Source organism: Podarcis filfolensis (assembly GCF_964270895.1).
Source record: "Podarcis filfolensis genome assembly, chromosome: 10".
Taxonomy (NCBI): Eukaryota; Metazoa; Chordata; class Lepidosauria; order Squamata; family Lacertidae; genus Podarcis; species Podarcis filfolensis.
In genome coordinates this window covers 44,854,990-44,868,355 of record NC_139612.1, presented here as the reverse complement: position 1 = coordinate 44,868,355, position 13,366 = coordinate 44,854,990, and the positions used below count along the sequence as shown (strand labels likewise).

The 13,366-nt window shown below is 41.7% G+C and overlaps 1 protein-coding gene and 1 long non-coding RNA gene across 2 annotated transcripts in view; one reads left to right on the top strand and one right to left on the bottom strand.

Annotated features, from left to right (window-relative positions):
* EP300 (EP300 lysine acetyltransferase) overlaps nt 1-5,428 on the top strand; it is a 77,443-nt gene extending 72,015 nt beyond the window's left edge. The window contains exons 30-31 of the mRNA XM_083573692.1: nt 361-642; nt 2,066-5,428. Coding sequence (XP_083429818.1) covers nt 361-642; nt 2,066-4,300 — 2,517 coding nt within the window. The 3' untranslated portion in view covers nt 4,301-5,428. The remainder of the gene's footprint in view (nt 1-360; nt 643-2,065) is intronic.
* A 2,189-nt stretch (nt 5,429-7,617) lies between these two features.
* Nucleotides 7,618-12,695, bottom strand: LOC310743548. The gene is made up of 3 exons (XR_014539088.1): nt 12,480-12,695; nt 11,417-11,510; nt 7,618-8,737 (listed from the first exon to the last, which is right to left on the bottom strand). It is a non-coding gene; the product is annotated as an uncharacterized lncRNA (long non-coding RNA).
* Nucleotides 12,696-13,366: the final 671 nt, after the last annotated feature.

Below are 13,366 nucleotides of genomic sequence, written 5' to 3'. Positions count from 1 at the left end.
CCCTGATATGTACAGCAGGGTGGGGCCCAGAGACATTGAGAATAAGGTTGATGGCACTTGTTGCCTAATGCCCAGCTCTTTTCTCTACAACGCTGGGCCAAGGAAGTACAGGGGGGCTAGAATTCTGCTGCTGCTGCTGCTGCTGCTGCTGCTGCTGCTGCTGCTGCTGCTGGTCCCATCCTGCAGTAAACTTGACAAAATATGGAGCAGTTGTGGCTTGTTCCTGATGTTCGGAGCATGTTGACTGCTTCAGACTCCACAATGAGACTGAAAGACAGAGAACAGAAGGCATTGTATAGTTAAGGGTGATGAATCAAACCTCTTGGAATAAAGCCTAAAATCCGTTACTCTCTTTTTCAGGTATTCTTTGTGATCCGTCTCATTGCTGGTCCTCAAGCCAATTCCCTGCCTCCCATCATTGAACCTGACCCACTCATTCCGTGCGACTTAATGGATGGGCGTGATGCCTTCCTCACCCTTGCTAGAGACAAACACCTTGAGTTTTCCTCACTACGAAGGGCAATGTGGTCAACCATGTGCATGCTGGTAGAGCTGCATACTCAGAGCCAGGATCGTTTTGTTTATACCTGCAACGAGTGCAAACACCACGTGGAAACAAGGTGGCACTGCACAGTCTGTGAGGTATGTCTCGCCACTGGTGAAATAATTTGTTATACAAATATTCAGAGGTTTATATCATGAAGAGGTTTTTGGAACTGAAGTGGAGGGTTTCATTAGTGTTTACTGTAATATTAGGTTTTATCTTAGGACATTTTAAAAGTTCCTTGCTATCCTACTCCAGTATCTTGATATTTATGTTGAAGCGTATAGCTTACACTTCCATTTTAACATGGCTCTGTTTCAGAGTAAAGAGCATTCTTAGGATATTACAGCCAAAAAAAGTGATGAAAATGTACTCTCCTTTTGGAACAATGGACACATTTCAAATTTTGAGAGTGTTGTGGGTACCAGTGACAAAATGGCAGCCATGGGAGCATGTCATAACACAAGATTAGAGAAAGTACAGTAATTGTGAAGTTTCTTATAATTGTATTTCCTGATGAATTTCTGCCTACCATAAAGCTATTAAAGGCACAACAGTGCTCTCTCCCCCCATTTTTCAACCCTAGACCAAAGCCTAGGCTGCCATCCTATACCAGCTTACCTGGGAGTAAAGCCCATTAAGCACAAAGGGACTCAAACTTCTGACTCTGCCATTCTTAGTAGGTGTTCTTTAGCTCCTGCAAAGCAGAAGACATGCTTAAGCCACTTTGCAAAGATTTCAGATTTTCCTTTTGGAGACAAGGGCATTCTTCAACCCACATTTGTTGTGTAGTAGTATTTGAGAAAGCAACTTCTAGGGATTACCTGACCTCAGATGAATTCACCATAGGAAAGATGCATTATGGTTTCTAGGGGAAAAGAAATGGCAAAGTACAGAGATTCCAAGGACTACTAGAAAATAAGCATGAAGAGTGCTCTGAGGGAGAGGGGAAACAACAGCTCTTCAGAACCCAAGTAGTTCTTGTTACCTAACTTACTAATCACAGCTGGCTTCACTTATTGGCTAAAAAATAAAAACATTGACAGGTGGCAGAAGTCAGGCTGACTATTCACAGAAATTGCTTAGCAACATATCTGCACTTTTTCCTCGTTAACTTTCTAGGCTGTCAAGCAATTTCTTTTTAAAAATAAATATATGAAAACTCAGAACTTAGGACCTTAGGAGTCACTGGTTGGTGACTCCTGGCCTGTTTCAAGTCTGCATCTGTCTGAGATGGGAACAGCCTTTCACTTTTGTTGCTCACCATATCAGTCTTGCTGTTCTTCCCCTAAGAACTGACACTTGAGCCACTTTGGCTGATAGTCATTGCATAGTTTTCAGTGAATGCTTGTTTATGCCTTTCCAAGTTTCATGATTTTTTTTCTTGGACAGGTCATCATTAGCATTTTGAGATTGCATTGTTAATTAAGACTATCTTTTATCAGCTATTTAATTTTTTAGAGATGTGTGCTTCTGTCAGGGAATAAGGCCAGTTATCTGACTGATCATTTCTGTTTTTAGGATTATGACTTATGTATCACCTGCTATAACTCTAAAAACCATGAGCACAAGATGGAGAAACTGGGCCTTGGTATTGACGATGAAAGCAACAACCAACAGACAGCCACTACGCAGAGTCCTGGTGATTCACGTCGCCTGAGCATCCAGCGCTGCATCCAGTCTTTGGTCCATGCCTGCCAGTGCCGCAATGCCAACTGCTCATTGCCGTCTTGTCAGAAGATGAAGAGGGTCGTCCAGCACACCAAAGGTTGCAAGCGCAAAACCAATGGAGGGTGCCCCATTTGCAAGCAGCTCATTGCTCTTTGCTGCTACCATGCTAAGCACTGCCAGGAGAACAAGTGCCCAGTGCCCTTTTGCCTCAACATCAAACACAAGCTTCGTCAGCAGCAGCTTCAGCACCGCCTGCAGCAGGCCCAGATGCTCCGGAGGAGGGTGGCAAGCATGCAGAGGACCGGCATAGTAGGCCAGCAGCAAGGGTTGCCCTCGCCAACACCAGCCACACCAACAACTCCGACAGGCCAGCAGCCACCAACTCCTCAGACCCCACAGCCGCAGCCTCCACCCCAGCATGCCTCGCAGCCGCAGCCCGTACCTCCCAATAACATGCCTCCGTATAGCATGTCAAGAACTCAGCCTCCTGGTGCTGTCTCCCAAGGCAAGGCAGGTGGCCAGGTAACTCCTCCAACAACTCCTCAGGCTACTCAGCCACCTATGCCGGGGCCCCCTGCAGCTGCCGTGGAAATAGCCATGCAGATCCAGCGAGTAGCTGACCACCAGCGGCAGATGGCCCATCCAATTTTCCAGAGGCCAATTCAACACCAGATGCCCCAGATGAATCAAATACAGCCTATGAGTGTAACACCACCTCAGATGGCCAGAGGTCCCGGGGGCCATATAGATCAAGGGATGGGACCATCAGGAATTCAGCAGCAGCCCGCATGGGCCCAGGGAGGCTTGCCTCAACCTCAGCAGCTGCCGTCAGGAATGCAGAGACCAATGATGTCAATGGGCCAGGCTGGGCAGCAGATGAGTATGTCACCGCAGCAGCCAGGAATGGGTCAGGTCCCTGGCGCTGCTCCGTCAAAGCAAAGCTCTGTGCCCCAGGCAGCCTTACAAAACCTGCTGCGGACTCTCAGGTCCCCCAGCTCTCCCATGCAGCAGCAGCAGGTGCTTAACATCCTGCACTCCAACCCTCAGCTGTTAGCTGCTTTCATCAAGCAGAGGGCTGCCAAGTATGTTGGGAACCAGAATCCACAGGGCATGCCGGGACAGCCTGGAATGCCTCAAGGGCAACCAGGGATGCAGCAGCAGGCCATGCCAGGACAGCAAGGTGTGCATCCCAATCAAGGCATGCAAAATATGAATCCGATGCAAGCAGGTGTGCAGAGGCCCAGCATGCCCCAGCAGTCGCCACCCCAGCAGCCACCACCCCAGCAGGCCATGGGCGGGATGAATCCTCAGGCACAGCAAATGAATATGAATCCTGCAGCAACCATGTCTCCCCAGTTTCGGGAAATCCTAATGAGACGGCAGCTGATGGAGCAGCAGCGTCAGGGAGCAGGACCAGGGCTGGGGCCTGGCATGGCCAACCATAATCAGTTTCAGCAGCCCCAGGGAGTTGGGTACCCTCAGCAGCAGCAGCAACAACAACAACAACAGCAGCGGATGCAGCATCACATGCAGCAAATGCAACAAGGGAATATGGGACAAATGAGCCAGCTTCCACAAGCGATGAGTGCGGAGACGGGATCCAGTTTGCAGCAAGTGTTCCAGCAGAGGCTACTTCAGCAGCAGATGGGATCACCAGCTCAGCCCAATCCTATGAGTCCCCAACAGCACATGCTCCCTAGCCAGGCCCAGTCCCCACACTTACAAGGCCAGCAGATTCCGTCATCGCTCACCAATCAAGTGCGTTCTCCACAGCCTGTCCCTTCACCACGTCCCCAGTCCCAGCCACCCCACTCCAGTCCGTCCCCTAGGATGCAGCCACAACCTTCTCCACATCACGTCTCCCCGCAGACCAGCTCCCCTCATCCAGGACTGGTAGCTGCCCAGGCTAACCCCATGGATCAAGGGCACTTTGCCAGCCCGGACCAGAATGCAATGCTTTCTCAGCTTGCTAGCAATCCAGGCATGGCAGGCCTCCATGGTGCAAGTGCCACAGAACTGGGACTCGGCTCAGATAATTCAGACTTGAATTCAAACCTTTCACAGAGTACACTAGACATACACTAAGACACACTGTAGCATTTTGGGAGCAAAAAAAACTTATTTTCTCAAGACTTTTTGTACTGAAGACAATTTTTTTTGAATCTTTCTTAGCAGAACATTTTTCCCTGGAATACATCTGAACTCTGCAGCAGTAGTTTGTGGTTTTAAAAATGAGAAACCAACAAAATGAACCTGAGGGACAATAGAATACAAAGAAAATATATTTTTGTTATGGCTGGGGTCATAACCAGTCCTTTTACTTGTTTTTGTTTTCCCTTCGCGTGCGTTGGGGAGGTGCTTGGGAGGGGATAGTTATTTGGCTGCTGACCAAATGGCTTCCTTCTCTAGCCTCCAATAGGTTTTATTTTTTTTTTAAATTAATGAAAATATGTAATATTGATAGTTATAATTGACTGAGGCAGATGGTTAACTTTTTTCCCTATTCTGGTTTTTCTCATGCCTACTGCAAAAAAAGAAAAAAAGAAAAACAGAAAAAACAGAACATTTCCTAAAACTGGAGGACAAAAAGGGTGAATGTTGCTTTAAAATACAGTGCATATATATAAATATATAAAAATATATATTAAAGATAAATACCAATTTTTCCTCTTTGGTTGGAAAGATGTCAATTCTTTTAAAAACTGTAAAAATTATTAAGTAACCCAGTCTCCCTCCTGAAGTCTACTTTTGTCCTCCAAGAATTTTCTATACCAGAGTCTGAGCTTAAACTTCAAGTATTAAAATTTGTACATGTAGAGAGAAGACAACTTTTTGCAAATACACGGGGCAGCTGCCAAATGGATGTAGTATATATATTGTGGTTTTGTTTTCTTGAAAGAATTTTTTTCGTTATTTTTACATCTAACAAAGGAAAAAATAAAGAGGGTAAGAAACTATTCCAAGGGTATAATTTTAACCTGAGAGTAAATCCCTGGGGTTTCTTCTTTATGCTTGCTTTCTCTATCCCTCCCCTCCCATTTCCTCCTCTTCCATTTTCTGTAAAACTTGAAAATAGAAAGCAAAAAACCCTCAAATGTTGTAAATCATGCAATTAAAGTTGATTACTTATAAATATGAACTTTCGATCACTGTATAGACTGTTAATTGATTTCTTATTACCTATTGTTAAATAAACTGTGTGAGACAGACTGATTTTTTTATGCTTCCCTTCTTCTTTTCCCCTTCAATTGGTGCTTATTTTAAACTGGGGAAAGAAGATGGTATGCTTTTGCAAAACAAAAAACTACGGCGATCAATTTGATGTATAGTAACATACCATTATGTGTGTTTTTGAAACATGCGTATTTTGGGCTGTAATGAAGATGATCAATGTCCATTTTGCTGTGACACTATATTTGCTTCTACTTGTGCTATGGAAACTTTTCTTCATATCTAGGTGGGATGCTGTCTGCATATTTGACCTGGACAGCACTTGATCCTCAAAAGAACCTCCAGAGTCCAGAATACTGCCCAGGGTTTGACTATCGGAACAGAAGTCTCAAGACACCATTCCACAATTCAGCGGGTTGGCATGCAAGGCGACCTGAGGAATTTGTGGTGATTGCAGGCAAATTATAAGCATGTCAGTCTGCTCTGACACCAGCAGTTCTAATTTAATTAGATGAGTGCTGTGAAGACTGAGCCTCCCTCTATAAATGAGTGCCATCCAGGGGCAGCAATTTGGTGGTCCGATTTTGGTCATGCCCACAAGCTTAGATGGAGAAATAGTTAGCTACACATACAGTGTTTTGTGTAGTTAACATTTAACTACTGTAGATGCATCTTTGTTTCTGCTGAAGCGGATAGTCCTGAGAGTTTGAGGAAGGTTTTGCATTATTAAGCACTACAGAATTCCTGTCAGTTTGGTGCTTATCTGAGCTACTAAATACAAGGTCTTCTAAATGTTTCTCCGCCTGTTATAGCCGTTTCTGGATTGGCTTAGTTTCAAAGTCAGGGTCTAGCCTTAGCCCTGACAAACTCTATTTAGAATAGTAGATAAACAGGGCAATGCAGGTTGGATGGAAAGTACAGTGAAAGAAGTAAAATTTAATACATATTATCACAGATGATAAAACTCAGGATAATGTACAATTATTTGTGTTGCAAAAATACAATAAAAGTGGCTCATAGAAAATTGTTTTAGGTAATAACGTTGCCAGAGGCTTTAGTTTTAGGATGAACTCTGCATCTACAGTCCTATGAGTATTTAGAGTGTTTCCTGTCTGGGTGAAGGTGCAAAGTTGCAATGCGCTCAGTGTGATAAATTTGGAATTGTAGTTCTTCAGTAGATTTTGCAGATACAAAATTCCATTTTTAAATTGCAATTGTTGATGACACATCACCAGCTACAGCTTTTATTTTTATCTTCTATGGATTTTCATCATCACTGCATTTTTGTACTGTCACTCTATGCATCATTCTTTGTCTCCTTGTTAGGTTGTTTTAAATTTATTAACTTAAATCCTTTTCCCACAAGCATGCTCACACACATACATATATCGCACACATACATGTATAAAATGAAATTGCTTTCCAGTTCTTGAGCCAAATGCTCATTCAAAACTGATGAATTAGAACTAACACTCACTTACAGCATTTATAACAGATGCTTGCAAACAAAATATTAAGTATAATGAAATCCAGCCAGGATTTTATAAAAACAGTGAGCAGATTTCTGCATAAGAATTGAAGCACAGAGTAAAATGACAGAGAAACACAGTGTCCCTAAAGCCATATAGCAGATCCACAGTTCAGTGGATTGAAAAATATCCCTCTTAATTTCAGGATAGAAATTACATCAAGTTTCTATAGACTGACTTGCCTCATCCTTTCTTTTTAAAAAAGGGGGTGAGTTAATCTGACACTCAGTGCATTCTTCTGTAGCGAACTTACAGTGCTTTTACAGGAAATAAGAGCTTACAGCTCTGCAAATCAGTGGAGGTATACTGCCATTAAAAGATACTTTGGGTCTACATCTTATTAAAACAGAAAATTCTCATATCTATCTGGTATGCAGATGGGTCTAGCTTTCACAACATGCAGCCTGTCATGTTTTATTTGTAATCCGCAATGATAAACACTATCCCAGAATTTAAAATGTTGTGTCCTGTAGTTAGGCAGAATGAGGTTACTATCTCTTAGGCAGAAAAGGGTGAAGAAGTAGGAAGGTGATTATTAAATGTGAAGTTCTTTCTTGGGAAAAACCTAAGCAAAGCCAGAAGCCCACTCCCTGTCTCCAGTGTGCACCTCTGACTGACTTCAGCTCTCTTCTTGCCATGCAGAAATATAAAGTGCATTTTCCTTCTCTTCTGCAGTAATGTCAGGAATGCAACTTCCCTAACTCAGAAATGCATATGCTTCCACCATAGACATCTTCTTGGTCTACAAGCCATTTGACCATACCAAGACTGTTCTTTTCTAATTTTATTTACTTCAACTATTAGCCCCCACAAGTATGGCCAATGGGCAGGGATGATGGGAGCTGTAGTTTACCAACAACTGGAAGGCCAGAAGGTCCTTTCACCTAGGCTGCAAGCTTGGAAATCTTGAAATTATTTAGCAACACCTCAGCCATGACAGCAACACTCAGAGAAGCCATCATTTTAAAAAAAAAGGCCAACCTACATTGGAGATTGAACTATAGGTGGTTTCTGTAGCAATAACTTCAAATATTAAAAATATATGAAACACAAGCATTTCTCTAACCATCCAGCCCGCCTTAATTCTCATGCTTTTGCTAGTTACCTTGAGAAAAATAACCACAGCTCCTAATCTTGAATTCTCATTGTGTACAAGAATGCAAAATATACTATCCATAATAGGGATATCATAAATTCTCATATGTGTGAAAATTATTGTACACCTGGGCTGCAGAGCAGGAGTACCACCTCCACCTGGTTTTCAAGGACTCCTTCAACCTTAACTATACCTACTCACATGGACCTCGTGGGAATCGGTGTGTTTGACATGCAGAGCTGCCATTTTTTAACTTGTTGCAGTTTTCTTGTGATGGGGTGTGTGTACATGTAACAAGAGGCATTCTTTGTATCAGGTTCTTAAAAGGTGAATGAGTAAGGGCAGTACAAAGATGGCAACAGTAGACAATCATGGTCATCGCTTCAAATGATACCTCTAATTGTTGGTACAAAAAAAATGCAGAATGCACTCATTTCTCCTGATAATAGAAACTTGACATGCAGGAAATAACACAGGAACCTAGGAAGGTGCCTTAAACAGGGTCAGACCATTGTAGCATGAGTTTCAGGTGGGGTCCTCTCCCAGCCCTATCAGTAGATGTTGGGGATTGAAACTGCCTGCATACAAAATGAATGCTCCAATTGAGCTCTGATTCTTCCTAAAGAGCACAAGACAAGGCAGGTTTTTTCTTTCTCTGGGTCTGTTGATGATTGTAGGACTACAAAGTTATGACTGACCTGCTCGAGCTATGATGCAATTGAGATACTTGGAGACAAAAGAGAGAGAATAGGATAAACAAAACAAAAACAAAAAACCAGCACTTACTGGCCCTTAGGGAAAAAATACCCTAATTTGGATTTAGGAATAACAGAGTACAAAACCATGAAACTCACATTTTACAAGTTTTGCATTATATGCTCACTTATGTGAAAGTTAACCCTACTAATTGCATTGGGATCATTAAACATAACAGGGTGATTACATGTTACTTTCAATGAGTGTATAATCTCTGTAAATAGCTGGGCGGCATGAATCAACGCAAACACTTGTACATGTGTAGACAGACAACTTGTACCTGTGTTTAGGGTACTATGAATAACCTTAATGGGATCAAGTTTCAAAGGCATTCATTTATTGCAAACTTGCATTATAGCCAATGAGACCACTTAGCTGAAGAACCAGCTGTGTTTTGAACTTTAATGCTGCTTGGCAGAGCAATACTGTGCATGTCTTCTCCGTCATAAACTAAATGGGACCGGCAGGGAAGTATATATATGATTGTAGTCTTCGTGGATTACCTTGGAACTAATGGGGATTAAAACAAGGCAAGTAATGTGTAGCCAGAAATATATCATTTGGTTACGGTAATTTATATCCATGCATTTTGCATAATTTAAGCTGCAATCCCATACACATTTATATACCTGCAACCGAACTTAGTGAGGCTTCTAAATTGACAAATTTAGGATTGTACTATTCTCGGTGTCGCAGCTAGTGAAGTGGAGGGCCTGTCATTTTTAATTTCATTTCATTTTCCCAAATCAGAACTGAAATAGTATTAGCAAATGAAAATGTCCCTTTAAACTTGAATTGAGTGCCTCAGCCTCCCTCCTGCAAAAGGAACTGTTTCGTACCCCTCATTAGATGGGGGTGGAAGGGCACAAACAGCTTTCAGACAAAGGTGAGTTCCAGCATCTTTCATTTAGAAATTAATTATGGAATAATTAAGGCACATTTATTGGAACACACCCATTCAGTGCCAAAAATCAAAACCTTACATGCCAGGAAACACACTTCTCAAAACCAAGGATTGCATTCAGCTTGGTTCTATTCAGAGCAGACTTGCTGAAATTGGTTAATATTGTTAATGTAGGTGCATTGATTTTAATGTCTTAAGTAGAAGCTGGAAACAACCTCAAGTCTCTTCTCTAAAACCCAAAAGGCTAATTATTTTAGCTCTATAGACAAAATATAGGAGTTTAAGAGAAAGCCCACCACATCTTAGCAGTGGAACCTATTTTCAACTCAATGGCTCAACCTCAGATATTTGAAGGGGGGGGGGAAAGTTGGATCATATGCACCACAAAATAATTACAACCATCCTCCACATATCTAAAATTAGGAATAATGTCTTCCATATTTTGACACATCAGTTGATGTGACAAGCAAACCATTTTGAGGCCCCATGTTACATATTTTAGAAATCCACTGACAAAATGGGCCCTAAAACAGGATCACAGGCATTGCTATGCAAGCTAAAAAGTCTGCCTTGCTTGCCATCACTGCAAAAAAGAGTATGTTGAATCACTCCCTACTTGTATTTCCCAACCAGTAGGTCAGAAAACCTGTGGCACCTTTGCATCAGAGGCAAGTTGTAATACTCATTCAAAACAACTTGTATGAGCACCTTATGGTGAACCATCATCAGATCTACCACCAGAGTTAACTGATAGTTTAGCCAAAGGTAATTTGAGTTTGCTTAGCCAACATTTGTCCACAAATTGTCTGCTGAAGAATCAGAAGTGTGAATGTGTGTGAAGCACATTTGCAACTGATATCACAAAGTTGTATTTAGCTGTGTACATACTATACATTTAAGACACATTTAAAGCACACACACTACCCCAAAGAATAATAGAAACTAGTTTTCCCCTCACAGAGCTATAATTCCCAGCAACCTTAACAAACTACAGTTACCAGGATTCTTTTTGTGAACATGCTTTAAATGTGCTTTAAACTTCTATGGTGTTTGCAGACACTCTGCAAAAAGGATAATAACTTCTTGAATTGTCATATGATAGGACACTCAACAATATTTTTTGGGAACTGAAATTAACTGAATGTTGGTTTCATATCACCAAATTACTCACTAGTGAGTGTCCTGAGCTTGCTAATGAAACAGTACCTTTGCTGCTGCCATTTGGTAGCCCATACCTTTGCCAGAGGTTTTCAAGCAATGACTGCTATGAAGATGAAATCTCAGGTCCCACATTGAGTACACATTGGCAAAATGCAAGCTTTAGGGATCCCACCAATACTTGCCAAAACAGAGTTGACCGTGAATGAAAAGATGACAAACTGAACATTTTTTATAGTTTAATTTAACACCACTTTGGTATGTTTATAGAATACATTTGTATGGTTTATGAAGCAATATTCTGAAGTCATGACTGGTGTTCTTACATTCTCATTTAAAAAAATAAACTGATTGACTTTGTAAGTACTATAAATTGTTAAACAATTCCACATTAATGGGGGCATCAAGTACAATTTTTGCTTGGATGGTTATAAAGTCAGCAAAGCTTCACTTAAAATGCATAATACTGATGGCTGCCAAAGAGCTAAGGTCCAAAATTCATGTGACTATAAATTACTGGGTCAGTAAATACAAAGTAAATTTGGACCTGTGGATCGTACCAAAAAGGTTGAAAAGCACTACCCTACCTCATGCGGTTTTCTGAAAAACTTAAGGAAGCTGGTAGGATACTACTACTGCTTCCCCCTTCACATTAATTCCATTGCAAGCTGATGCTGTTCCCTCAAGACACAGTTCAAATAAGAAATTGTAATTAATTATTTTTAAGGAGCACACATATTTAGAAATTTATCTCAGTACTTTTCATCCAAGAAAGAGAGTGAGAATTTGGCTGCTCAGACTACAACACAAGAGAGTAGTATCCAAAAAGTACAAAACCCTGTTATGCAGTTCAAACACAGGCTGTTAGGAATTAGAGTCTCAATCAGCCAGAAGTTGGGAACCTTTGACTCTTCAGTTGATGTTGGACTCTGACACCCATCATCCTTGATCATTAGCCATGGGAGTTGGGCACATGGGAGTTGAAGTCTACAACATCTGGAAGGCCTCAGGGTCCCATAATTGAAATAAATCAGGTGGTGACCGTGATTCTTGGCTGCCTTATATTGAGAATGGGGCTGGATAACAAGTTTCTCCTCACACAGTGAGATCTACTGAGCAAGCATTAGGTTGTTTTCTCTCTGTGTTGTGGCAAGAGGCAAGCATTTCGCTTTTTTTACAGGGGGAGGGAGGAGCTAACAGACAACCATAGGCAGTTGCAATTCTAGGTGTAACACTTTAACTGAGAGAAAACACCCCAATTATGTGGGGGAGGGATGTCTGGCTATATTCCCAAAAATTGGAATATAGGGGGAGAGAGAATGCAGCCCGAATCAGCCGCTGAATTTAGTTTAACTTGAGGTGCTTCCCCCCCCCAAAAAAGTTGAGGGGTACTCTCATTTTGACTCAAGAAAATCACTATTTTATAGTTAAAATCATGAAAAATAAATACAGTAAATGGACAAAAGTACAAAGATTCACAAAATGTTTAGGGGGTATGCGTACCCCTGCATACCCCCCCAGAAAAAAGCAGTGGGCTACACTGGAAGGAAAGAATGATTAAGATGATGTAATTGTCTTTCAGAGTTCCTCAAAATAAACATTTTATTTGTTTAAAAGATAAATAAATGAAACAAACAAACAAAAAAACACCTTTAAAACGCTTTTGATTCTGTAGTGCCCCACCCTTCTGTCAGTGATCTGCTGCCCCAGCCCGCTTTTAGAGTTCTATTTTTCTAAATATTGTTTCTGTTTCTGCAAACCTCCTAGTTTCCTCAGCCCTGAGGTTAGCTCCTTGTGTGAGGATAATGCCATTTTGTCTACATAAGGATTCAGACTCAAGAGAATGAGTTCACTGTTAGTAATGTTAGATAGATAGATGATAGATAGATATAGATAGATAGATAATAGATATAGATGTATTAGTATAATAATAGATATTAGTAATATATGTACAGTTTATTATATACTCTGAGCATTTTGCTAAAGCTATCAACAACAAGCGTCCTGTTATACCATTTAGGTATTTGTGCAGTATCTAATTTGTGCAAACTAGTGTGAGAGCTGTCATTTCTGAGCTCACAGCCCAGGAATTTGTTCTGAGTGTCGGTACAGAACGGAACTCACAGTCCTTCTACACAAAACTCCAGGTTTCCCCCGCACACAGCCTTCTTTCTTATTTCAGTAGATCTGTATGTATGTATTTTGGAGGGAGAGAGTAATTTTGTCGCTGCCATTGTTATCAACGAGTCAAAAACCCTTGCGACCTGCTTCAAATCACCCAGAGATCTATCAGTAAAATCCCGGTCCACTTTCTGCCTAGCTCTGTAGTCGAAGGTGGCCGCTTGCTTGCTTGCAGCCCTTAGGGGCATTTTCCAAATATTACTTGGCAAGCCCCATTGAATCCCCCTGGATAGACTGAGGAGGAGTTGCTGTCTGCTCTAGCGGTGATCAGCCCCACATTCAAAGGGCTGTGGGAGGCAATATAGAGGGAGACCTGGGCCCTGCTCGCTCGCTCGCTACGTGCCAGAACGCGAGCG